The 27,858-nt window shown below is 38.5% G+C and overlaps 1 protein-coding gene across 1 annotated transcript; it reads left to right on the top strand.

The window, feature by feature from the left end:
• Nucleotides 1–52: 52 nt before the first annotated feature.
• Nucleotides 53–26,178, top strand: prim2 (DNA primase subunit 2). Its single transcript, XM_084374740.1, has 14 exons — nucleotides 53–162; nucleotides 1,109–1,258; nucleotides 1,373–1,485; nucleotides 1,850–1,944; nucleotides 2,040–2,160; nucleotides 2,954–3,049; nucleotides 5,060–5,197; nucleotides 8,883–8,950; nucleotides 10,510–10,582; nucleotides 10,895–11,080; nucleotides 20,306–20,432; nucleotides 20,672–20,754; nucleotides 23,061–23,129; nucleotides 25,376–26,178. Exons 2-14 carry the CDS (start codon nucleotides 1,114–1,116, stop codon nucleotides 25,601–25,603), a joined length of 1,542 nt encoding a protein of 513 aa, XP_084230866.1. The 5' UTR covers nucleotides 53–162; nucleotides 1,109–1,113; the 3' UTR covers nucleotides 25,604–26,178.
• Nucleotides 26,179–27,858: the final 1,680 nt, after the last annotated feature.

The raw sequence follows: 27,858 nt of genomic DNA, 5'->3' as shown, positions 1-27,858 counted from the left end.
ATACGACGGGGCGGGCGGAACGACTAAACGAGCGCCCCGACGCTACGACAGCCTCTCTCTTCCTGACTTGTCAAAAATCGTCACCGTTTACCCGCGTTTGTTGAACAGCCCACTTTGTTTGGCGGGACCGACCTCAGGAGAGTCTACTCTATCAAATAAACGGTAATATAACGACGCAGTGAGCATTTAAATGCAATTCTAGCCGTGTAATAAGTTGCTGGGGTAGTTTTAGCTAACGTTAGTTCGGTGCATGTTAGCTAGCGCCTCCAAACAAGTTGCTAGTTTGTGTTCGGGATGCGTGTTGTTGACTGAGGAAACATCTTGTCAATTTTAGCGAAGCTGTCTGTTACAGCATGAAAATAAAGTCGCCTTAAGGGACACAGCTGTTGTTTTTTTAACAGAGAAAGAGCAGTAAGACTTTACTTGAAAAAAGCTGCTGGACCTATTGTAACATAATAAGTCGATAGCTAGCTAGTTTCATTATGTCAGTTGTCTCTCTGGTGAGCTAACACAGCTGCCTTTGCCAGATTTTGTATCCCTGCTGGAATAAACTACACAATAGATCCTGTTCAGTGAAGGTGGTGGTCTTGCCAAGTTACTGCAGTTAAAAACACATTTTGACAGGTAGCAACTGCTTTCTGCTTGTGTAAATGCTTCATTCTTCTCATCTACATAATCTGATCATGGTTTTTGATGTGTAAGATCAGTTGCCTATGTTATGTTAGGTTAGGTCAAGTTGTTTAAGGTGCCACTTCTTGAATGGCACAATGCAAACGAGGTTAGACAGTAATTTAATGTTTGTTGTTGTTGTTTCACAGCATCCCTGGACTTGTTTGACCAAACAGGGTTGATGGATTGCCAAATGTTGTCAGTTATTATGTATTAAGTCCATAAAATTTAAGTCACACAATTCTTCTCTATTATACCTGCTTTATTCCACAAATACCATCACCCTGGTGAAGACAAAATAGCTGTAACCGCTATAAACCAAAAATTAAACTGTGATTTAAAAATGTTACTAAATATGCCAGCCATGACCACCAGCGATCTGTTATCTGGTGATACATTACTGCATTGTACTGAAAATGCTCTTTTCCCTTACCATCAGACACGATGCAGTTTTCTGGCAGAAGAAAGAAGCTGCTTTCCAACCCTCAGACGGAGCTCTATGGACAGGCTCTGCAGTTCTACGGGCAGCCTCCCCTTGAAAACATCTCTCTCGCTGAATTCGAGGCATTCGCCGTGGACAGACTGAAATGTAAGGTGACATATAAGTGATGAAAATTGCAGAAAGCAGTGTTTTCTCTACTGTTTTTGGAATTCAATTTTAATGGGCGTGATATTTACATGTCTTCTTTTAATTCCACTGCAGTGTTGAAGACCGTTGAGAATTTGGGAGTGAGCTACGTGAAACTGTCGGAGCAGTACGCAAAGAAACTGGAGTCTGAGTTTAAAAACCTGAGCTTTCCTTACAGACCAGAGGCTGTGAGTATGTTTAGCATGAAATACATAAGAACATTTTGAAAACTTGAAATTAATTTATAGTGAACATAACATTGATTAACATTAAAATTAATTTGTAGGAGGTGTAGGATTAAAAATTGGCTGGATTGCTGACATTGTTGTTACAAATCAGGATAAATTGACTCTTGTGAGCTTTTTAAGACATCAAATTATTTTATAATCATACAGTTGACTGACAGCCAAAAGACAAATACAACTACCGTATTGGGTTCTCTTGAATTTTGTAATAATAATAATCCACAAGACAACAAAAAAGTTATAAAAAGTTGTGAATAATGAAAAGCAGTATGTCATTAAAAAAACATATTTCCTTTAACCCGTTAAGGATGACCGAAAACCTCAGAGTGGACTAAATGAATGTGACAAACGAAGAAAGGACCACATCTCCCACTTCATCCTCAGACTTGCCTACTGCCAAACGTAAGTGTGTAGTTTCTATAGTATGTTTGTTGTCAAATGAAAAATAATTAAGAAATGCAACTGAATAAATGTTTATATCCAATGGTGTCTTCAAGGGAGGACCTGAGACGTTGGTTTATACAACAGGAAGTTGATCTTTTCCGCTACCGCTTCAATGAACTGCCTTCAAAACAAAAGCTTGAGTTTCTCCACAGAAATAATCTGCAATATGACACGGTAAATTTTAATGCCTATTTCCTACTTTAATGTAGATAAATACCATAACTCATGAGGCTAAAAACGGTAATATTGTTTGTTATCTGAGGCTTATGTACACATCTGACATTCTTATTAGTTTACCTCCGTCCACATCTGTGAATGTTGAGGCTCATAGACTGATCTGAACAGGCCACTACTATGTTCGTATAAGCACATTTATGTACATGTTATATGAGACAGAATCCTGTGTATTAGTGGATAGTAGGAAATGAGAGCATAAAAAACAGTTGGGGAAAGTGCTGAATGTGTCTCCATTCACAACATGTGTGCAGTATTATGTCCACTGGATGGAGCTGTTTGATCATCCTAACAGGACCTATGAGTGTTAAGATTTCCTGGAATGGTGATTAAGCATTTAAAATGTTGTTTTCTTTTTTATTTGTGAAAAAAATTTCAGTGATTATAAAATGTACATAAATGCTAATCCTTATCACATGTGAATAATAACAGTTTTGTTCAGATTGTCTTTTACTTTTAAGTGTTTTTTTTTAAAACCCACCTTAAGGAAGCACTGCGGCATGTATTCATAAAATGGAGTGAATAGGACTAACTTTTTAATAATTCATCAACACTTAATGTGTCAAGCAACGATGAAAACGGTGCATTCATCTGATAAATGGTCTCTGGTTACCGTAAGCCTCAACTTTTAATGTATTAACACTGACAGAGTGCCTCACACACTCACACTCACACCAGTGTTGCCTTTGCAGCTCCTCGCTGAACCTCATCTTCCTCATCAATAACTTTTCAGATTAGTGTCGAGGAGAAGAAGTCTCTGCTGGATAAACTTGTCAACTCCAGTTACGCCGTCAGTGGAATCACTGTGGAGGATCAGGACTTCTACAAAGTGAGTTACTCATCTCTTGCCCTCCATTGAGACCACTAACAGATTTAGAGTAAGTGCTTATGCCTCCACAAAACAGATTATTTTGCAAAAAATACATACAGTATATACTGAAATCTAGACATACTACCATACATGTAATGTTTTGTATTCTGGATGTTAGAACTTCTTCCTAATGTTGTTATCTTAACAGAAGACTTGAAAATGTGGTAATGCTAAAATTATCCTGACCCCTGTAATTATCTTCAAAGTCATTCTTCCTTTTACTCTCAAGGGCTCCATTGTTAAGGAGTCCATTATAAGGGTACTTTAGCATTTTTTTTGTAATTTCGAGTTGTTAATGCTCAGTTTGACAAAAAGTGTCCAGTGTCTAGGACAACAGGAATTATATCCTGCGACTTTTCATGCTTAATGGGCACTCACCCAGTTTTGTCATGAAGTTAAAGGTCGTTGCAAAGATAACTGTAAAAGCTCTCCACACTTCAAAGTTATGACATTTACCTTTCGGGGGAAGGACTAACAAAAGATACTAATGAGATGCATTATGGGAAATGTAAGGTCCGGTTTTTGTTGGAGCATGACCCATACTAGGAACTACAAGTCAGAGTATCTCACCGTGCCTTCATGTGCTGTCGAAATTGTCGGAAAAATGTTTTTCCAAACGGGAAAATTCACCTGAATGCCCTCTCAAGGAACAACAACTTGGAAAGTCTCAGAAAATTTTGGTTCTTCTTGTTGTCCATGTTGCTCCCACATTACGCACATGAATGCACGGAAGTCAGAAGAACGACTTCTGTGGGGGAAGTGGACCTGTCCGAGGAGCACATGAATGCAGCATCAGCCTCTGATGCTTTAATGTTGACCTCTCCTGTAGAAATCTGTCTCTGATGAGTCCCCCAGCTTAATGGAAGTGCAATCCTAAATTACTGGTGTGCCCTTTTACATTAGTTTGTAAACTTAAAACAGATTAGATGATTACTTGGATAAAAATAAGTCGTTTTACATTGTTTGGGCCCCATTCTTTGTTTTACATGTAACAACTCAGATCACACAAAGAGCAATCTGACTAGAATTTAGAAAACTTGAATCCTTTGGGGGGGGGGGGCTCTGCTGAAGCCTGATAATGAGGCATTCATTTGAATCAGGTGTGTTGGAGCAGGTAACATCTACAACATGTAGAGCAGGGCCCCCAGGAACAGGATTGAAAAACAACAATTACAAATATCAATCTGAAAAGAACCATCAGATTAATTGATATTGAAAATAATTTTAAGTTTCCCCTTTTATCCCATGTTGAACTTAATACCACACAAGTGTTTTCATTACTGTCTCCCCAGTCTGTGTAATCTGTGAGTACCGGTCAAACGGGGCAATGCCTAGTCTCTTTCTAAAAAATAAAACATTTAAAACATCGCAGTAAAATACTGATTTGTCTGCTTAATTCTATACTTCCCTACCTTCAGGGCCAATGTTAGAGACGGACCATCTTATGATACAAAATAAATTAGCATTTATTTGCCCCCGAGGCAGTTTAAATCAACTTACTGGAGAATTCATGCTCTCCCAAATGGAAACTTTCCTCTCTGCATCCGAGTATCTCGCCTTACTTGTGAAGAAATGCTTTGACATAATGCCGTTGAATCACTAAATGTTCACATATCTCTCAAATCGGTATGAATGGAGAGTGCAAAAGTAATTAGCTGATTGTCAGATTGCCATCGTGGCCTTTCACAGTTGAATGGATTCAAGTCCACAGTTTGTCTGTTCACAAAAGGGAAGGGGGGAAATGTCATGGCGTGCCACTTGACTTTAAATTGACATTTTAGCTTGTTGCTGACAGTCTTACTCCCTGAAAGAATGTGAATCATCACTTTATTGAACATCTCTGGAATAAGTGTGAAATTATGAAAGCAAAGGGTTGACTTTAGCATCCTGACACTCACCATGCATGCAAACAGAATATGAAATCCTATGTTTTTTTAATGTATTCATTATTTTTATTTTATTTTAAAGGTTCCATTTCAAGATGCCCTGGATCTCGTGCGAACAAGGAAGGTGTACCTCAAAGCAGGCTACGTGTACATCCCTCACCAGGACATCGTCACCATTGTTCTGAATGATTTCCGAACCAGGCTTTCTAAAGCTCTTGCAGTAAGTGTTTGCAACTCTTCAGCATTCTTGCTAAATAATCAGCATTTCCCACAAAATGACCGTGTGACTGTGCCATGCCTGTGGGGTTATATTGGGCCGCGGACACCACTGACCTGACGACCTAGGGATGAGACTTAATGTTCAACAATCTCTCTCAAGAATCGCTCTAAAGGTTTGCTGATAGTACACCTGGGTTGCCTGGTCAAGTAAAGCATATTTGTGGTAAACACTGATAATGAATGTTATAGAATATAACAGAAAGCTTAAAGACAAATGAGAAGTTTTGTTTGAGAGAAACATGATAACCTCAGGCGTACTTCAAGACAGTTCTCTGCGTACAAACATGGCACAAATTTACCTTATTCATATACAGTATGTGCAAAAACTTGGCTTTAAGTCAATAATAGAAACATCTTACATTATAATGTAATCCAAGTACCTTGCCAGAATATTAAATGTTGTATGCAATGAAGTACAGCCTTTTACATACAGTCATATAGCATGTATATGCGTGGGCATATAATTGCTGCATTTAAACAAAACAAACCCATAAAAAAACTCAAAGCAAGGAGGCTCAAATGGTACATCTATACAAATATATTACATGATTATATTAATTGCTTTAAATGCAAAGTATAACGTGTATATATAAGAAAAAACAAAAGAAATGCCACAGTCCTTGGTTTTTAATCAACACCTTTCTGACTCACTCCAGCACAGCTTCACTTTGCGTTATATTGTGTTTCTGTTGTGTCCACTCCCTGTACATGTAGTTTATGTAAATACATTTTGTCCATGTAGTACGTCTGGTCCCATGAGACGAATTATTAAATTGCAGCCGTGGTTGTTGCCTTCAGTGCCCCGAGGGAAAGCGGAGAAATGCAGGGTTCGAATGAGGGGAATAAGTATGCACACATGACGTGAAGTGTCTGGAGGGAGGACTGAGGACAGCTAGTCTGAAAGTGCTTACTGTCCCTACAGGCATGATGTTTTTTTTAACGGCTGTGGAAGGGTAGTCTAATATCTGCACACTCGTGCATTGCATTGGATGCCCTGAGGAATGTTGAACATGATGTTTTGGGAACCAGAGGCACTGTTTATAATACATTTGAGGAGACAACCGTGGTTCATTTACATCATGGTGAGGGGTCCTGACCGGGGAACAAGCACGCTCAACAGCCAGAAGCAGTGGCACTAAGTATTTTATGAACAGATTTGTTCTATTAATGAGGTGCAAGAAATCTATAATAGAAATATGTCGATATTAAGACCTGCAAATCATTACTGTTCTGATTGAAGTCTTCAACTTTCTAGATTTTATTTGCCATCAGGCAGCAATGTGTGTGAATTCTGTACTTGAGGTTATTGTGTAAGAGTTATGATATTTTTGTTGTGATTACGATTAGTTATAATGGTGGTAGAGATCATAACAAGCACATTTCTACCTCAGCCAGGGAGGTCATGTTATTGTCTGATTGTGTTCACTTTCTTCAAAATGGGCCTCATTGTGTTCGGTTGTTATACAGCCTTGATTTTTAGAGCTGATCATTGAAAAGATGGCTTCAATTGGCATTCCATCGCAAGTTGTCAGTCGCAGAGACACAGTTGAGACAGTTTGTCTAAAGTGGAGCTGTCTGCTATCAGGAATATGTATCAGATGCTATTACATCTGCATGGGTCACAGTAGTGAAGAGTTAATTTGTCTCTTAGGTTTTCTATTTGGAGCAGCAGGCTCCAAATCACACTTGTTTGATTTTCATTTCCACATGCAATATGTTCTCCCACAGAAAATGTGACTATATATCCTACTTCATATTGGTTTTGTATATTTGCCTATTTACAAGTATACAGAACTATTTTGTATAGTGTTTTGTGGTAAAGCATTCAATATACCAATGAAGTGTCAGACTGTGTATTATTGTAGCAGTAGCTATCATTAGCGCCATAACAACTATAATTTAACTGTGCAGCAATATGGAATACAACCAACTGCTACTAGTCACTAACTTCCATCTCATATGCATATGTAACATATACACACACAACTTTATATGGATACCTTTGATTTGATTTGATTTTTTTTTATCATATTTATAGTGTTAATGATCTGTGAAAGCATCAATAGTCTATAGTCCCCTATTGATTTTATTTGGTCAAAAACATTGTGATTTTGTTGTCATATTGACCAGCCCTACCTCCAAAGTAGTTTGGCATTTCTGTGCTGCAATTTTTCTGTCACTTAAATGCTGACACACGGTATACACAGATGGATATATCTGCAATAAGCTAATGTCGGCCAATTATATATTGGTCTATCTCTAATACCCCCAGATGCAATGCCTTTCCACAGTAGCTGATTGAGTTCATTACTTTGTGCATTGGAAAATCTTTGGAAGTTTGAAGAAAGGTCTTTTTTGTTGTGTGCTTTTTGTTTAGTTGTTTGCCCCTTGTGTTTAACTGAGTTGTCACTTTTAGTCGGTGCATTTCCAGGTAATGCCTGTACTCATGAGACAGAGTTGAGCTCTGTTTTGCCAGTAAAATCTGAAATGCTTAATGAGGAATGGAAGTACACACTATTGGCCAACTGGAACTGTGTTTTATTACCAGAATTACAAATTTAGGGTTTCTGAGAGTAGGTTGGATGTAGTTTAATAGTCTCAGAATGCATGCAGAATATCTTGGCCACCAAACCATGACCTGCTCCTTCCGATTATGTACTTTTTCAATTTCACAGAAACAAGTTAACACTTTGTTGCGATTGTGTTAGGTGAAGAATCTACTCTGAAAACTACACCATCTGTAGAATCCAATCTGTGTTGTTCCCGATGTACTATAGAAAGTCATTGCTTCTGTACTACTGTTGGCTTGTTTGACACAAGCACATGGCTCCATCATGGGACAGGCAGGACCATCTTTTCACCGCCATCCTTCCAATTCCTAGTAATTATCTGGACCACTAACTGTTGGAATGAAATAATGCTCCAAAACTATTTGTCTTGTATCTGTGCCATGGTGACTGTTTCTGTGTTACTATAATGGTTATTCTCCTCCACTGGGGACGACGAGGGGACATTGCAGAAAATGTGTCATTAAAAAGGCATGAAATTGAAAGCTGCTTCTCCATATGACTCCAGTTATTGGTGCAATGTTTATTTTATAGGAAATAAGAGAAATATATCATATTAAGCTGTTGTTGTGCATGTATAAGGCAGACCTTGAAATGAGCATTTATAAAGCCATGTTTAGAAAACAGTTAGACTAAATGAAGTGTTTTATGAGAAAGGGATGTTCATACATTTGTACGCTTGCTTCTAAATAAAACAAATCAGTCAGACTTAAAGCTGAAAAGCTGAAAAAGTTCACATTTTGCTGAACTTTGTGTTTAGACTGAGACAGAGTGTGAAAACCAACTGAAGACCCCCATCTACACCTGACAGTTGAATGTGGATCTGACCCAATATAGTTCCTGGGTCAGATCTCTGGTCCTAGGTTTCAGGTGGCCCTGTGAAGACCTTTTAGTATTAACTTCCTTTGTTTGAAGTACTTAATCTATAAATGAACTAACTTGATTATTGTTCTGTGAAGTGCTTGAGCTTTGTTTCAACTAATCTGCAATCTCAGGCCGTTGTAGTCCTTTGACCGACACTATTTACCACTACTCATGGGATGTCCATCTCTTCTGCAGCTGACAGCCCGCTCGTTACCAGCAGTGCATTCTGATGAACGGCTCCAACCGCTCCTTAACCACCTCAGGTAAGCAGAGGGATTAATAACTTCGCCCCCACTTTGCCAGGACTCTGATGAAAAAGAAGATTTAGCAGAATTGATTTGAGGCTCCAAAGATTGGAGGATTGTTGCTGGTCTCAGTTAACCCAGTCTGTCCCTGTCCAGATGTTGTGTGAACTTGTGGTGCCTGGCTCTATGTTTGCAGAACTGTCTATTACTACTGTTAAAGTTACCAAATCTGGGAATAATTAGTTCTCCTAATTGTTTTTCCTACAATTTCCAACACTCTTATTGTATGACTTTACTGGTGGGAAATATTAGTTACTAAGAGGTGGAAGCCATGTTTTTGTTCCCACAGATTACTTGACTGATTAATAATAATAATAATAATTAATAATTCATAGAGGTCAGTATGCACCCTACATAAGCCAAATTCCAAATGTTTTGGATACTTTGTCGTACAATCAGTCCATGATATTGGAAACAGTGCAGGTTTTTGTCAGTATAACAGGAATGGTGCATTAAAAGCTGTTGCTTATCTTGATGAAGCATTCTGGTTTCAGTTTGTAGTCTGAGTAGTATTGACCATTTTACGTTTTAGCGGGCTTCGGTTGCATGCTGGCAAACAGTCTGTATGGAGAGCAAAATAGGTCAGAGTGCAGAATGCAATATTGGAACCCACAGTGACAGAACCTGACATTGATTTAGCTCTTAATAGCCTTTTTAAAACATATGAATTAATGTGCATCCTGGTCTTCCAAAATGGTTACATTCAATTATAATGTCAAGAATTGTGGTTCAAATGTCTGATTATTGACTTCACGACATAATCTTTCAAGAGGAGATTGCGATAAATCTAAGCATTGATTCCCCCAACCTGTACAGACAATAGCCACCGGGTTCCGAGACTGTGTTTGAGTTTGATCAAACAATAAAACTGTAACTACTTCTGTTGCTAAGGCTGCACCCACTGCCTTTAACATAAAAAACATGTTCACCATTGAAGGTCAGTATAAATCAGCATATGAATTTGCATTGTATAGTGACTTACTAGCAGCAGACGTAGTTTCAGCTTCAGTAGAAGAGCAGAGCGGCTCAGAACACACTGAGGGTGTTTATCTTATTTTAGATAAAAGTAAGAACATGAATATAGGGGTGGAAGAAGTCATGTTGCCTGATTGTTGATGGGGATTAGTGGGCAGGTTGTTGAGATTAGTGGGCAGGCCACTAAGCTCTATGGCAACAACGAACACAATGTGGGACTCGAGGGGTTGCCAAAGTCATCGTCTTAAAAATCTACTGATAGCAGCTTAGTCGATTTAAGTTTGTTTGGCGGGAGGTCACAAGGGATGCATTATATTTTTGTTTTTTAAAATTATTATGTCCAGTTTTTTTTTCTGCTCTTAACCTTATTTTCTATCAAAAAGACTTTTGAGGAGACATGTCTTTGGAAACAATCAGTGTTCACGGCAGCCCTGATTGCTTCTATAATTGTATTATTATTATTATTACTAAAGAAATTCAGTCTTATTTGTCACAGTCCTGTTTTTTTTAATTTTTTTTTAATATATTTTATCTTATTTTAGTCATGCCTATGTGGGGCAGGATTACAGCATCCAGAAGAACGTTGGGAAAATCTCCCTGGAACAAATTGATTCAGTAAGTTGTTTTGACCATTTTTATTATTCCTGAAATGTCAAGTTCAAGGTGCCATTTTTGTTGGGTATGAATTGTGTAAAAGGGAAATACTGAGGTTTGTGCCTTAATTCAGGTGGTAGAGCTATGAATGAGTAGAAATTGTGTTTAATGCCATTTAAAGATCACATTGTGTTTAACATGGGCCCCACTGAAAAGGAAGATATCAAAGTGGAAACAAGAAGAAACATTTAATGAAAATAAGAATAGATATTTACAGGTACATCGTACAGTTGTCCTTTTGCATGTTAGTCATCAGTTGTTGTCTGCCTCCAGCTTTCAGGAAAGTCATTCCCACTCTGTATGAGGCAACTCCACCAGAGCCTCAGAGAGAACCACCACCTCCGTCATGGCGGTCGTATGCAGTACGGCCTCTTCCTCAAAGGCATCGGCCTCTCTCTGGAGCAAGCTTTGCAGTTCTGGAGGTCGGAGTTCATAAGAGGCAAAGTGGATGCAGACAAGGTAGTGTTGACAATATAAATGCTATATTTATTTTGTCATTTTCAAAAAAAACCATCCTGGATTCTTAAAACAAACAAGGGAATAAATGCAGTAACCTCTCACAGTTTCCTGTTAAATTTTGATGTAAAACCAAAGGGATGGATTTATGTGATGCATTGTCACAAGGAGACATGGAGGGGTTCACGCAACACAGGCTATCAAACTAGAGTCATTTCTTACTTATACACCTTGCTATTGTAATTATGAGTCCAATAAAAGATGAAGACAGGAGTGGAGACGTCAGCCACTGTCCCCGTCTCCAAAGTCTCAAAAGTGAAGTTAACGAACAAGCGATTGTTGAGCAGCTGCGGATATGAGGATTGCACTCGTCACAGCCCTGTAAAATGCTCCCTCACGGGTTTTTATATGCGGGTTTTGAGACTAGTTAAATGCCACAAAGTAGCTTCATTTTCCGCTCTCTTTTGGCTCTCTTTCATTAAGCCTTTGCAACGTCAGCTCCCTTCCAATACTGATTTTGGATGTCGATTACCATGGCAACAGTAGACGCTTCCAAGCATTTTAATCAGCCCTATAGTAAACTAAATTTACTACCTGTTAGACAAAGAAAGACTTGACAATTATGTGATAAAGCTGTTCATATTATAAAAGACATGGGCGTAAATCTTAGATTATACACTTAACTTTATCCAACAAAAATTGACTTTCACCAAATGTTTTCTTTTCGAAGGCCATTTCATTGTCAAAGGCTTGTACATGCTGACCTGATGAAATACCCAGAGTCATTTTTTTGCAAGTTTATCCTTGATCACCACATTAGTGTACTATAGGACAGCGGTCTGAATGCCTTTCCCTCTCCAGAGTGCTGTTCAACACTTAAATGGGTGATGCTGTTTCATTGGCGATAAAGTGACCCCATCAAAACTGTATTGATTGAAGGAGAGTTCACTGGCATCATTATTTGCATGCAGTGTTGTGAAGTCTAATGAAGACTAAAGTGGTCGTGAGTTCAGTTATTGTGGCTCTCAACAGACGGCGAATACACAGTAAAGACACTGATGTTGTTCTTCATGAAGAGAACCACCATTCTCAGTGAGAATAAGAGACGATGGTGACGCATGACTCCACATGATGGAAAAGTTTGAATAGAACAGACCGAATATCAAACTGTGCTGTTCAGCATGAATTCATTATGTCGTGCATTCTTGTTTTAATGCTTTTTTATTTTAAGCAAGCCTGGACTACACCAACATTGATTTAACAGTTCTCACACGATTTCATTGTTTGTATTTTTGACATCAACAGCTACAGCATAAGTTTTTATTTCCTTAATTAGCTCCTTAGACAGCTGCAGATTTGTTGTTGCACGGTGTATCTGACTTTGATTGTCTTCAGTACATGGTTCAAAGGTCTGGCCTTATAAATGTTAATGCACTTCCATATTGACTATAAAGAGAATAACTGCTTGTTGAAGAGATAATTGCTTGGATTGTACTTTCACAGATATGACTGCGCTGTACACACTAAAGGCTGTTAGAGCATCCCTGAGTGCCTTGCCTTGGCTGGCAAATTTTTAGGCTCCAGTCTCAGAGTAGCCACATGGGAATTCGCTGTGAAGATATCATGACTCCTAAAAGATACGCTGTTAAGTATGTGTGAAACATGAAAATGAACTTTCAATTCAACTTTATTCAGCTCCATGGTCTATCTTGAGGTTGCCATTTTATAGAAATATTGATGAAAGCCAGTAGACAATTTGAGGAGGAAAGCCACCTCCCTTGTTATCAAAATGACCAATGACCATCCCTTTCCATCCCTGCTGAGATCAATAATAGGAGGACCGCTGTCTGGTGCCGTACCCAGGCGTCTTCCTATCTTAACCAGGACTTACAACTGATAAATCATTGAGAATTATGACATTATGATGGAGCATTTATACTTAAAACTGCACAGCTTTTTAGCCTTTACCGCACTAGCGACCTAGGACACTGGCAAACCAGTTGCATGTGTTGTAAATCACTCATGTGATGCTACTCGTGGAAATCAAATCTGTGTATTGCACTTATCATTGTGATTAGAGTCGGACAGTAGAACACACACGAAGAGATAAGGTAAGAAACAACAGTTGGGGGAAAAAGACCATTATTAAAATGACTATGTTTAGGGTTTTAATGTTTTTTTTTTTTCTCAGGCTCCCACCATCTGTCATATCTTGGATCTTGGATCTTTTAATACTCTCTAGCGAGGGGGTTAGTGGGTGGGGGGCATCCCTTATTAAAAATAAACAAACCACCTACCAACTGGAGCTAAAAAGATTAGTCAGTCGACAGGAAATTAATAAATTAATTAAAACTATTTTGATAATCGATTATTCGTTGGGCTGATTTTCTCTATTTTTGGATCAAACTTATAGATATTAATGAAAATAATTTTAACTCTGACTTGCGTTAGTTTGATTATGCACATTATTGGTTACACAAAACCCTTTCAGTATGTCTGTGATTTTGCTCCCAAAGGTTCCTTGAAAAAACAAAAACAACCCAGTTTTGTCCTATAAAGTAAAAAAAAAAAAAAAAAACATTTACAGCATGCAAGCTCAAATCACATAATATTAAAATATCTGTCAGTTAAAAATCACAAAAAAGTTGTTCTGAGATATTTGCCAGTTCATTCTTTTTTTTTTTTTTTACTTTAGCAGCACCCATAAATAGCTCAATCTCATCTAACAACAAGGTTGTTTTCTTTTATTTTTGAATGCTCATCAGACAATGCAGTGTTAACAGGGTGCAAGGTAAGTGCCAAGAAATGCTTTAATTCTGCTGAGCTGAATAGACACTCATAGCGCACTGATCTGGCACAGTAGTACATGTGGTGTGGGCCTTGATCCCCAAGCCATGTTATCTTTTGAATAATGATTTGTTGTAGTAGATCATCTGGCCTGCCTGGCACCCCGGGTAGTCTGCACTCTTTCCAGTCCGAGGACATGTATTACATCAGCCACACAAAGTGTCCAGGCATGTTGTTGGAATATGCTGAGCGTCTGTTTCCTGCTGGGGCCACAGTTTCAGTAGTAATGGGTAGACACATGAAGGAATTCAGACTGTGAGGCTCCTAGATGCACACAGAGACCCTCATGTTTACAGCGGTTGAAAATCAGCAGCTCGTGAGGTTTTTCACACCTCTTTTCTGTGTGCAAAAAAACAACTTTGTACACAAAGTGAAGGAAACTCCTCAGTGAATAGAAACAAAGTCGGGGGTTTGGTAGCAACGCTTTATATTAAAGGGTAACTCCACCAATTTTACACATTGTGTGTTTACAGGTCTTGGGAAGTACTGCTACATGCTGTATGTGAAAAAAGTAGTATAAAGACGTGTAGCTCCAGAGGAAGCTGCATGTAATCTGGCAAACTGTAACAGTTATGTCACCAAGTGGCTTAGATGCATTGTGGGTAATGTTGGCACCAGGTTTTGAATACGAAGAAAAATGAGTGGAATTAAAGACTGTGTCTGGTTCTGCTATGTAGATTTGGATTGTTTGTTTTTTAAAGAGTCCATAATGAGTTGGCAAGGCTAATGTTATTAATTACATCAATTGAGCTGAAGCAAACCTGTTGTGCTTTATTGGTCATTATGGGAAAAAAGCTAAATTGTGTCCAAAGCATTTTACAGTTTTCATCAATTTACCAGAGCAGACCATTTAATATATTTATTATTGTAAACATTAGTATTCTGCTGGTTTAACTGTTGAATGCAATGAGCACCTTTATGTAAGAATAGGGTAAATACTGGTATGGGAAATGACAAAAAGGACTAATGATCTAATCTGAGATGAAATAAACAAAAATATCTCCAGTAATTTGTATTTTTTCTGAATAGTTATTTCAAAGATTTAAGTAGTTTTAATGGTAGTTAAGTAATCAAAGTAAACAAGTATTTTCAGTTGAGCCATGTAAAGATTTCTCATAATTTTTGTCTGTTACAAAACACAATAGCTGAATAAGCAGCATTGCAACTAACACATATTAAAGATATGATATTTAACATTTTTGCATTAAAATGTCTAAAAAATGTCATTTTGTTGAGGCGTGTACTTGCATTATCCTAGATGTTTCCAACAATGATCAAACCCAGAGAAATGCACATTTTTATTCATGGTAATGATTCATTTCATTGGGTTGCCTGTCCCTTTAACTTCTGTGAGAGAGTCACAGAGTGAGAAGGGAAGTCTGTGAACAGGACTAAACATAACGTGAACAAAATTCTAATCCATCGTCCGTGAACATTTCTGCCCGAGTCATGTAGATAGATTATCATCAGCAATGGTGGTTGTTTCACTATGAAGACAACAGCTCCCTTGATCCCAGTCTTTTGTTTTAATTGAGAGACCCCTATTACATACCTATAGACTAATAAAGCAGAGTCCTGTCCTTGTGTCTGTTATCTGCCCTCAGTAGGAGACTGGGTCTCCATTTCTGAGGTGGCTTGGTTCCCATCTACAAGCGCCGAGAGAAAGTGTGATGGGATGTGCACAAAGTCCAACACTTGTTCCGCAGCAGAATGGTGCTGACCAGATCGCAGCTCTCACAATGATGTATGTGTTAAGTCAACGACTGCACTTTGAGGCAAGCTGCACAAAAGCCTGCTCATTAGTATGCGACAGGCACAGAGAAAAAGATGGGAGGCAGCGATGCCGAAAGGAAGGCCTGGAGGAAGAGGCAGTGTAATATTAGACTAGAGGGAGAGAGAAAATTGATGAAATCGACTTGATCTGTCCATTTTTCTTGCCACGAAGTTAGCCTATTCATTTGGAGAAGTGTCTGTTTGTACCACATCTTAGTGTGTTTGTGTTGCCTTGGGGTAGGACCTCTTTTGAACTGCTTGTTTTACAGACATTAACTTCAGGTTAATTAATTTCCTCTAACTGACACCATTTTTCACTTTATAGGTTTGCTTTCCTCTGGGATCTTTTCCAACAGCGGCAGAGATTCATTAGACAACACTTTATAAACTGCTCTGAAAGTTTGGTTGCAAATGTACACCCTGTTGTTTTTTTACCACTGGTATTTTCAAATGAAAGTCGGACCCTGCTCCTCCTTTGTTACTTTTTTTTTTTTTCTTGAAGGGATCCATGAGATTATTTTGCCCTTGTGGGTTTTTGTTCTTTTTTCCTTTTCAGAAAGTCCATAAAATACAAGATGACATTCAACTAGATAGCATGGTCATTCTTTTCAGTTTCACAGGGACCCCTACAATTAAAGCAATCTATCTTATCTTCTGTGATGAGTTGCAAAATAGCGCTCCCATTTTAACAACTTGACTTAAATAAAAAGGGATATCGCCCAATCCATCATTATCTTATATAAATGACTTGAAAAGAAAAAAAAACTAGAGAATTTCACTGAATATGGAAGTTTTCAAAGAGGCATTCACTTTCACTGAGAAATGCAGAGAAGAAGCAGGCGGACACATAATTGATATTTGCCTATTATGTATTCCAGAGTTGTGTGTTGGCTGATCAGTAATGAGACCTTGCAGTACAGAAATACCAAAGATGCGTTTGAGGGAAGTTAGAAACTGTGTCCCCATATAACATTTTTTTGCACCTGTGAGCACCGACATGCTAAAACAGGTAAAGTAGGTCTCCTTATCAAAGGTGTTTATCTGTAAAAAAAATAAAAATAAAGTGCTATCAGTCTTAAAAATCTAGTTTTGGTTAGGTTATGATAATTTTCACAGCAGATGTTTTGACTTGTCGTAGTAGGTGTACACACACATCCAAGCCAAAAAGGGCAGGTGTTGAGTTAAAAACTAGCAAAACATGAAACACAAAGACTTCTTGCACGCCGCAGGGCTCCAATATCAAAATTATTTAATGTAACAAAGTAGTGACATTTCCATCAAACAGACTTAAGTGACACTGCACAACGGCATTTTATGTATGATAGTGAGATGACACTCAAAGCATAGGTGTTATTAATGACATTAATGATGGCTCATTTCTATTCCAGTGTCCCAGTAGGCCATGACAGTGTGACTGTGAGCCAGCACGCACAATATTAGGACCCTGAAACTGAAGCAGCTAAATGGAATTCAGCACCATACATTTCAGTATTTACACCTGTGCTTCTCCTTTTTTTGTAGTTACATAAAAACACGTACAACTTATGAATCCCTAAAAAAGTTTGATGAATTTCCAATGAGGTGTAACTCTTTACTGGCTGTGACATAGTGCAACTTTTTTTGCAGTGAGCTTGTCACAGCCTGAAGGTCTTTGTGGTTCTAATTTGTCTCAATTGCCTTTAGTTTAAAATTCTCCTTGTGCATTGTATGTAAATGACCTTTTAAAAAGTGGTCCTTTCCTCTCTGCAACACCAAACTTCTTAACTTGTGTGCACTTTCAGTGTTTTCATAGTCCCTCACCTTTTATTGTTTATTGGCTCTGAAAAGGCCTGTAGTGGAGATTATAAAGGGAACTATTTTAATGGTATTACATACAAGAGGAATTGGAGCTACAGGCATATCAGTCACTATGGACTGAGCCTAAGAAGCCATGCCAAGTTTACACACATGCACGCACACACCCGTACGTAATCCCTTTGATTGTGTCCTATTTCTCTGTCTCCATTGCCGCAGGTTTTTGTGAATGTGTCCTAGAGTGTGGGGGGATGTTACAGTGATGTAGCCCCATGAGCCAAGATGTGCACTAGAGGAGCTGTGGCTCTGCTCTTTTAATACAGCTTTTGTGCTGCTGTTTAGACTCTGATTTTCCAAATTCCCTCATTTTTGGAGGTCAGCTGTATTAGCATATATCCAGGATTATCTGAAGTGTAGGTTGAAGTGTAGGAACGCAGTTGGTGATGAGACTGAAAATATCATATTGGATTCAGTTGCATTCAATATGGAGTAAAATTAGGGCAAGTTGCAACATTTGATTGCTGAGCGGAATCTGAACACTGACAAATCTGTGTTGAAGAAAGGGCCAGTGTATAATCTGTTGGGTTTATGAAGTAATATCTTTAATCACATCATTCATAAGAAAAAAGAAGTCAGACCACCTCAGTCTCACTTAGAAGAAGTGAAAGTTTAATATCATCATTTCCAAGTCTTTGCATCACTTTTTTCAGACCACACAGGACTTTTTTTATTTCCTAATTATTTCACATAATACATATTAAACACACTTTAGTGCCAGTGGAGTTCCAAGCTTCGTTTTAATAGAGTAGGGGGGTCTTAAATCAGGAAGTGGCTTCTTGAGTTCTTAGAAGCTCTACATAATTAATATTTGATTTATTGTACTTAAAGAAGATTTTTATGGATTTTTAAATTGCCACTGCAGCTTGTCACATTAGCAAGTTCAAGGGTTTTATTGCAACATTAATGTGTTATGATGGGTGCAGTCATTGTGATTGTGTTCTGCCACTGTCGAAGCACTCTGTGTGTATTTTACCGTTTGATTTTTAGAGGCAGGGTACCTGTAATTCATTTTTTATGGTTGCACATAAACACTGTACATATAAAATGGGTTCACTGTGAAGACTGTGTAGATTGACCCCCATCAAAAACTATTAAGAGTTTTTAGATTTGGATAAACCTGGACAGAAGATTGTGTGACGGCCTGCAGAAGTCTGGCACTTAAAAGTTTATTGATACGGTTCACTTGTGTCCTTGACTTTGATGCTCTGCTTTTTGGGACATCATCTAAAGATTTCCCAAGATATCAGATCAGTGACCCACATAGTTTGATTGAAATCAAAACCCAGCCGCAACGTGGTCATACATACATATTATAAGATTAGGCAAGGTCCAGTTCTGTCCGACTGTGAATGCAGCCTGTTTTGGAACTAATAACTTGGAGCTGTACTGTAAATTTTAAAAAGGACAGAGAAAATAAATCCAAATCAAAATGTGAATAGGTAACCTCTTTATTCAGCTTTAAATACAACACAGGTCTTATACAGCTAATCATTCTTTTTGTCATCAATTAATCTCATTGTCGTAATCTATAAAATGGCAGAAAATGTTGATAAATACCCAAAACAATATTGTAAAACCAAGTCGAAGTCCTCAACTTTCATTTTTAGTCAGTTAGATGATCCAAAACCCTTAGATACTCTTTTGATTATCACATAGGGCAAGGGGGAGCAAGATAACTCCAGAAGTCCAAAGAGCCGTAACTTAAAGTCTCCCTCCACTTAAAAATAAGTTTTGTCTTCTTGTTCTTAACATTGAATGTTTGCCTTTCAACATGCAGAGTTTGACTTAAGAAGGTTGTTTTCACATTTATCATGTGTCGTAGTGTCAAGTGTCCCTTTGTTAATTGATAAATCTGATTTTAAGGGGATGGCCTACAAGCAGAATTTGTGACATCACAAATAGTTTGGAAGCTGGTCCAATGCCTTAAATACCTTTTTAAAATAACGCCTCCAGTCCACAAACACTGAGAATGGACTTTACAAAGAAGAAGAGTCGGTGAAGTGGTTAAATTTTTTGAACATAATGCAACTTTTTTGTGAGAGAACCATATCAAACAGATTAGAAGTCAAATGACAGTATTTTATACACATCTTAAAACATGTCTGGAGGGGATCTTAGAAATTAAAAACATTATGTAGAAATTGGCATTTAGTGCAATTAGGCACCCCCAACAGTTTTTTTTACTGCAACACCACTGTCGTAAATACAAATCCCAGGTCTGTAACAACATGTCAGATGTAATGAACTCAAAAAACTCATTACGTGTTGAGGTAAACATGTATGTAACGCTGTGATCCTACCCTCTGACTACTGTTTGCTGCTTAAATTACACAGAGATTGTAGTCCAGTGTTTCCCAACTTTGAAGATCCCACCCCCTTCAACGCATTTAAGCAAGAGCTGGTAATTAACTTTACCAGTAAACAATAAATATGGGAGTGCTACATTTTCAGTTAGGAATTGTAGGTGGTTTATTTAAATATACTCTTCATATTGTATCAAAGTGCTCCTCAGGAGGAGCGATGAGAGAAAGATGGCCATATCACAGTATCCATAATTCAGCTATCTCGAGTGTGGCGACACCTCTACAGCAGGTTCTCTCTAATAGCTCTATATTTCATTGAGGAAAACACCCTGTCAAAACTGACATGATGTATGACAATGTCTCTTTTCACCCCAACCTTGTCCCTCTTACACTCTCATCCTCACTAATGCCTTCTCTTCCTCTCTGCCCTCTTCTCTCTCCCTCTCTGTAGTTTGACAAAGCATATGCCTACGGCATTCGCCACATGTTTGGCAAAGAAGGCAAGCGAGCAGACTACACCCCCTACAGTTGCATGAAGGTGATTTTATCAAACGCACCCAGCCAAGGCGACCATCATGGTGAGTCAACGGCTGTTTGAAGAAACCATTAACCATGTGATAAGCCACTCAGCTGTCATTACCAGGCTTTTAAGGTTTAGCACTTGGATGGAAATAGCGATGCAACTGACTGTGGGCATTACCAAAATCTTTTTCACATGCCGAGTTTCTTTCCCTTCCGTTAAAAAATGCAGTATGCGATCTTAATTGTTTATTTATATAACCATTTATTTGAATTCATTTTCATTTTATGTTTGTAGGATGTCCATTTCGACACAGTGACCCAGAGCTGCTGAAGCAAAAGCTTCAGTTCTACAAGGTGTCTCCCAGTGGAATCAGTCAGGTGGGTGCCGTCAGGTCTCTCAAATGGTTAGACAGCCATCCAGCCACCATTATCTGCTTTTAACATCTGCTGCATTAAATTATGTCTGTATGACAGTGGAAAATGTTAATTTATTGGCCATCGCAGATAAGAATATTATTGCAGATAAATAAAGCTGTTCATACAAAGCCAACATGGCTTTATTGACTTGACAAGTGCAGCATCTACACACTTTAACAGTAGTGGTATGCACATTTTTTAAAGTAGCTTTACGATCCACCAATACCAAACTGCTGCACCTGGAACCGTAATGTTTTTGGAATTGGCCGTGAGAGGCAGGTAATTTTCGAATAAATCTCTATAGTGCATCTCCAATAAAATTGGTCCCCTGATCTCATGAAACTCAGCAGATATATATTGATTTAGTCTACGGGTTTAAAAAAATCTGATAAACTATTTCAGAAACTGGCAAATGGTGTGACTTAGCAGGCCGTGAGTTACAGGATAAAAAATACAAACGTTCAAATCAGTGGCAGGACAGACTTGGCACCAGCCACTGCAGGGCAGATGGAAGACACCAACATGTGACTGACTTCTTAAGAAGAATAAACGTGTTAACAGAGACAGTGTGCTGCTCACATTAGTTTGACAGACTGAATACAACCTGATGAGACTAATGATCTACTGAGGCTGTACTTGCATCTGTCCTTTTGAGCTAAATGCTAATTTCACCATGTTTACATGCGTAGCGTTTACCATCTTAATTTAGTGTGTTAGCATGCTACCATATGCTAATTAGCACTAAACACTAAGTAAACTAGGTACAGCTGAGGCTGATGGGAATGTCAGAAAGTTTGAGGTATTTTGTCATGAACCAAAATATAGAAGAGTTTTTTTAAAAATAACCGATGATGGCACCAAATGAAAAGTTAGCTGATCACAAGTCATTATATTAGGACAGTCCATGCAATAGTTTTTGAGATATTTCTCTCAAAAACACGAAAGTCAACATCATGCCCATGCCAGAGGAAACTGTGTTTCACAGGATAAGTGATGCAAAGTCAGGATCACCAAAGTGATTAGGATTCATCCTTCCAAAACCTAATGGAAATCAATGTGTAGACACAAAAATCATCATGTTTTGCTCCAGTTCACTTGCTTTTTTTGTGTTTTCTTTTGCAAGATATTTTTATTGAAAGCAGTGTTAGCTGGTGTAACAATGAGCATTTTTATATAGATTTTAGACTTTGAAAGGAAAAATGGTTGTAAAAAAAGACCCCAAAACAAACGACAACAAAGAAAACAACACCACTCCAATTGTACACATACAAGAGACCAATGATTGACTGTTTTCACAGGATGACGTCCAACATCATCCCCCTATAGTGCTTTATATCTGAACCACTTGAAATATAAAGATAGTTGAGGCTGCAATATTATGATCAAGTGTCTGGCAGATGTTTGACATGTTGTTCCTCTAATCCCCAAGGAACCTCCCAGGGTAAAGCTCATAAATAGGAGGTGTGATATTTGCCCTTTTGCGTGACAGAAAATAGAAATAAAACTCACAGCACAGCTCGTGTTTACTTTTTATTATTATCTTTTGTGAGCATTTTGCAAATGTTCCTGGTACACCATTAAACAAAATCATAAAAAAACTGCAATATCTGGCAGAGACTAAGAACAGCTCACGACTGATCTAATAGCAGCCCCAGCGTTGAGCGTGCTCGTGGCAGTATCACGCTGGAGGCAGCCTTCAGGAATATGGGGAATAATGAAGGAGCCAAATACAGGCACATTCCTCAGAACAGTCTCTCTTAGCGACTGCTGAAGACCTTGAATTTATTTTTCAGCAGGTCAGTCACCCTGAGTATACAGTCGTGCTAACACTGCAGTGGTTTTAGTACAGGAATGTGAGAGGTGTTATGTGACCAAACTAAAGCCCAGGCTTTAAAATATCTGATCACGTCCTCACTTTCAACTTTAAAGAGCTTCTGAGAGAAAGTAAGCAGGAGATGTACCAGAAGACTTGAAGGTGTAATCGTAGCCAACGGTTGTTCTACAAAGAGTTGACTCAGGGCATGAATATCTTAAAATAAGCCCAAATAAGCCTATGATCTGTTTTTATTACATTTGCAAACATTTCTTGAAGGATGTATTCACTGCTGTCATTATGATTAATGAGGAATTTTTGGAAGTAGTCGACCGAAGATCTGTTGAAACAACTTTGAAAACAAGGCTGCAACAGCACAAAATGTTGAGAATATCCTCTGTACATGTGTGTCAGTGTATGTCCCTCTTCATCCTCCTCATTTTCTTGTTTGCAGATCCTGGAGCTGGTTAAAGGAATGCACTATCAGCTGGCGTGCCAAAAGTACTTTGAGCTGACGCACAATGTAAGTGCAGATTTAATTTGAAGCGGAGAGTAACTGCAGCTGACTACCTGTGTCAGACGCAGGGGCTTTGGTCTTACATCTCATGCATGAAGGCTCAGGAGAGAGCCAGAACCGTCACACCTCCATCATTAGCTGGCTGTCATAACCACTTAACTTTTATAGGTTTATTATAGCATTCAGATCTATGTTATCCCCTGTGGATACTTATTTAATTTAATCTGTTTAAGTTTGGATGCTTGAGTCATCATCCCTTTCAGTCACACTCAAGGTCTACAGTTTTTAAACTTGGAACGTTTGTTTGTGACATTCGCTGCACGACATCCAGTTGAGTTTGGCACACAGTTCAGATGTTTAATCAGGTTCATAAAAACTCAAGGTTTGGACTTGGCGTCAGTTTTTGAGAAGTGCTAAAACAATATAACACCAAACCACTTGGAACACACCAGAGTGAGCAAATGTGGTTGTGAAAATCAGGTGCAGGTGCTGTTACAATGCAGATCAACTTCAAATACTACTGTCTGTCAAATACACTATCAAATAATAAACCAAACACAAACCAACACACTTTAAACATGTGTTTTGGGGAGGTGGCTGAATTGTTAGTAATTACAGAAATGGATTTGTGGACATGATATGATGTAACTGTAGTGTTATTTATCCATCTAGATTGTTTTGGTGTGAGTTGGAGTTTTGTAGATATCCGCCATAGAGATGTTTGCCTTTTCTTGTATATAATGGAACAAGATGCCACTCGGCTCTTCACTTAGCATTGTCTCTTTCCAGAAATCATCATCCATTACTAATATACTCTACAGACAGTTTTGAGGAGTTTCATGTAGGAACTATTTTCTTTTCATACCACTGCGCAGAGGGAAGCGTGCAATTACTCCTGGACGAGAGGCTAACTCACCAAGCTAGCTAAGCTATCTACTGTTACAACTCAGCCGAGGAGGACACCATTAATGTTTACGTTCCGTGCTGTCGATACAGCTGTCAGGTGTAGTTTGGTAGAAAGAAAATAGTTCCTACATGAAACTGCTCACAACAAGGTCTGTGGATTAGGTAGAAATATACATTACTGTTGAGTTTTTCAAACACCTACAGTACCAGCACCTCTAAATTACTAGATTGTGTCTCATTTGTTTGGTTCGTAGACAAACATAAATGTAACAATGACAAAGTGCTTTTAAAGGAAGTTAAGGAGCTATCTTATAAGACTATCCCCCTCCTGGCTCCAGCTCAACGTGCAGAAATGATGATGTTGTCAGTCTGCTCATCTAACTTTTGGCCTAGCAAATAATAATTTTTGATGAAATCTCAAACTTTTCCTTCCATTAATTTAACCCTCCTCTGGAGAATATTTAGTTTCATCCCTGAGCTACTTGTTCTCACTGGTTATTAACTTTAATCTAATTAATCTGCTGGAAATATGCTGGGTTGCATGTGTTTGCTTACAGTCATTACACACACATTCATTTAGTCCATGCAGTCAAATAAGGAAGAAAACAAGTTTCTGCAGTCATGTGTTAAATGAATTGTCTTCACAACACAATGTTTTCACATTGAATTTTCATTCATGTGAAACTACCAGCTGCTAAAAACAAAGATTTAACAGAAAGATGTTGTGTGAGTGCAGGTGTGAAATCTCAGCAGCAGGAGATGTAGTCGGTATTGTTCAGCCACCTGCAGATACATTATGATGTTTCCAGGAAGCATAACTGCCCATAAAGTGCTTCAGACTTGTTTTAGAAGACGTTTTTCTTCACTCGAGTGGCTCAACAGGTAGAAATAGCCGAGTGAAATGTCTTCTTAGAGATCTTAATTTGGCACTTGAAAGACAATGATGCTGTTGTGTACAAATCCATCATAGCAAGTGAAAACATTTGCTTCTTCAATATGAAACGCTTTCAGAACATCAATCACAATTACCTAACTGTTTATAGATGATGGAAAAGGTCACACGGAGAGTGTTCGGAAGAGCTCAAACTTCATCTGTTAATTGATTCATAGGTTTTTACTCATCATGAGTGATTCTGACATTTTATTTCCTGAAAGGGCATTTCATCTCTTTGCTGATGGAATAGTTAGCTCGCAACTTAGCTTGCTAATTAGGCCATAAAAAACCTGCCGTCATTGTTGTTAATAAATGAGTTGTTAGAATAAGCAACCATTCCAGATCACTTTCAGCCAGGTTGCTTCTAACCTCACATCCTTCCTCTCCTGTGTCTTCTCTTTGTTTTGAGCAGATCGAGGACGCAAATTTCTCGCTCAATCACCCCAACCAGTACTTTATTGAGAGCCAGAGGGTTTTGGGCGGCGGCAAGGACATAAAGCGGGAGATGGACGCTCCACAGAGGCCGCAGGAAATCACTGTCGCCAAAGGAAACAAAGTACCTCAAGAGGCTGCCACAAACGCCTCCCAGGGTTTGGCCGAGATGACGGAGGATCTGGACTCATTCTTTCAAGATGCCTGATTTTCTTCTTTCTTTTATACGTGTAGAAATAAATGTTTGTTTATCTTTTTTATGAGAACTGGGGGATGGGGTTGTGGTTTAAATCTGCAGCTAATCAGTTAATTGTCGCAGTTCTAGTGTGGACCATATTCTGATCTGAGTCATCTGTATCTGACATGTTAAGTATTAAAGTTGCATATCAGTAATTTCACAATAATTAGTTAGTCTTATTGTCACTGGGATCACTCTGATGGGACTTTATTCAAAGCTGAACATCAGACCAAAGCAGATTTTTCGCCATTAAAATTCCTTGCTACATGTCCGTGACGCTGCATCATTCATTTTTCTGTTGAACCCGAGTGTTAAGAGAAGTCTCACAGTTTGTTTTCAGTCTTTGTTTTTTTCCACTGTGGTCTGAACTCAGACTGCTTATAGCCAGTCTCAGTGTACAGTGTTTTGGCAGGGACTTGGTTTTGGGGGTGATGACTAGAACATTTCCCAGCTGTCTCAGAAACAATGTCATTGTATTTGCTGGCAGGAGTATGGATGAATGGTGGCAGGAGGATAGATGAAAATAAACAATTTCCACAGTTGTATTATGCTGCCTTGGAATATTGCCTCATAGTGCACAATACAATTTATCCAGAGCACACGTGGTCAGGAGACATTTCCTCACTCTTCTTTAAATAATTTATGAAAAATGGTCTAGATGTCAGGAACTTTTTGCACAACTGTGGCACAGGCTCTAATCTTGGCTCTTTGAGCTCTGATCTCCACTCTTACCGTATGCTTCTTACAAGATTACTAACTTTAGATCCAATTAGATGCACCATACAGGCAGCCCTGAATTATATGAATACAAATGTATTTCCCAGGAGACCAAAGGAAATATTGAGATGATTGAATGAAAGCCCCCTTCTGTAATTTAATCACTGTTAATTTTGAATTCAATTTTATGTGCCCTGAGGGTGTCGGATGTTAAAAAAACCAACAACTTTGCTCTGCAGGCTTTTCTGTTTCAAGACTTTGACACATTCAGACCACAGTTCGTCACTGTCTCGCGCTTGTGTCGTCAGAGCACAAACACACGGGCCTACATCAGAGCTGCACATTGCCAGAATTAAATTAGGTCTTAAAATCCAGGCATGGTGCTTGACATAGAGAGGATTTATTCAGTATAATAAGGCAACTGGATAACAGTGCGCAGCCGGGCTGCTGTCAGCAAGAGACCCTTGATGTTTAATATTTGGTTGAGCATGACTACGTTTGACAAAGCTGGCACTTTCTTAGACTGTGGGCAGGCAGTTGACTAGGACGGCGTTTATCTCCTCCGAATGGATTTACAATCATTAGTCATGAACTTGCTTGCTTTCTGCCCTGTGTTTTGTTTTCCTCCAGTGCTCATTACATGGGCGAGAGGTGTTCTCGGGGACGGTGCATTATCTGAAAGGGCAAGAAATTGAATCCAAGGCCCAAACGCAACGTTTGTCACATGAGCCTCATATGGAAGCTGACGTACAGGGTGAATCTGTATGCATGGATGTGTCGCTTTTTCTTGCAGCTTTGTGAGCGTGTGGCAATCTGCAGCCTGTAAATGCTGCAAACATCAAATCCTCGAGTTCATTTGCATTGCATCCACAGACGTGTAATCTCAGTTCCAATAATGAAGTGAACAAAGAGGGCAAGATTTCAGGTATAGGAATGTTACAGAAAGTGAATTCAATTAAATGATCGACTGAGTTGTAAAGCTGCCACTGATTATTTTGATTTGTTGATTAATTCATCTTTTGATTATTTTCTCAATCAAACGGTTGTTTGGTCTATAAAATGTCAGAAAATGGTGAAAAATCTCAAGATGACGTCCTCAAATGTCTTGTTTTATCCACAACCCAAAGATGTCCAGGTTACTGTCATAGAGGAGTAAAGAAACCAGAAAATATTCACATTTAAGAAGTGAAATCAGTGAATGTAAACTTTTTTTCCTTACTCAAACCAATTAAAGGATCATCAAAATAATCGATAATCGATTAATCATTGCAAAAAATTGGTGAATAAAACAAAAAAAAAACAAATCAAAAAAATCTGTTGGTAGCTCTGTTTACTCAGCACTGACTCCATTGTTCTATTCAGAGCATGTTTCTCTTCGTCCTCTTCCTCATGTAATGTCACTCAGGGGACCAAATGTGCGGCAGTTTGATTTCTTATTTATCAGAAGCAGCTCAAGTTAATTTGCCGATTCGTGTGCGTTTTGTTTCCTATTTATGGTTAAGGAATAG

The sequence above is a fragment of the Pagrus pagrus genome, assembly GCF_965226575.1.
Source record: "Pagrus pagrus genome assembly, chromosome: 15".
Classification (NCBI taxonomy): domain Eukaryota; kingdom Metazoa; phylum Chordata; class Actinopteri; order Spariformes; family Sparidae; genus Pagrus; species Pagrus pagrus.
The sequence above is the reverse complement of the archived record's forward strand: the minus strand, read 5'-3'. Positions and strand labels throughout refer to the sequence as shown.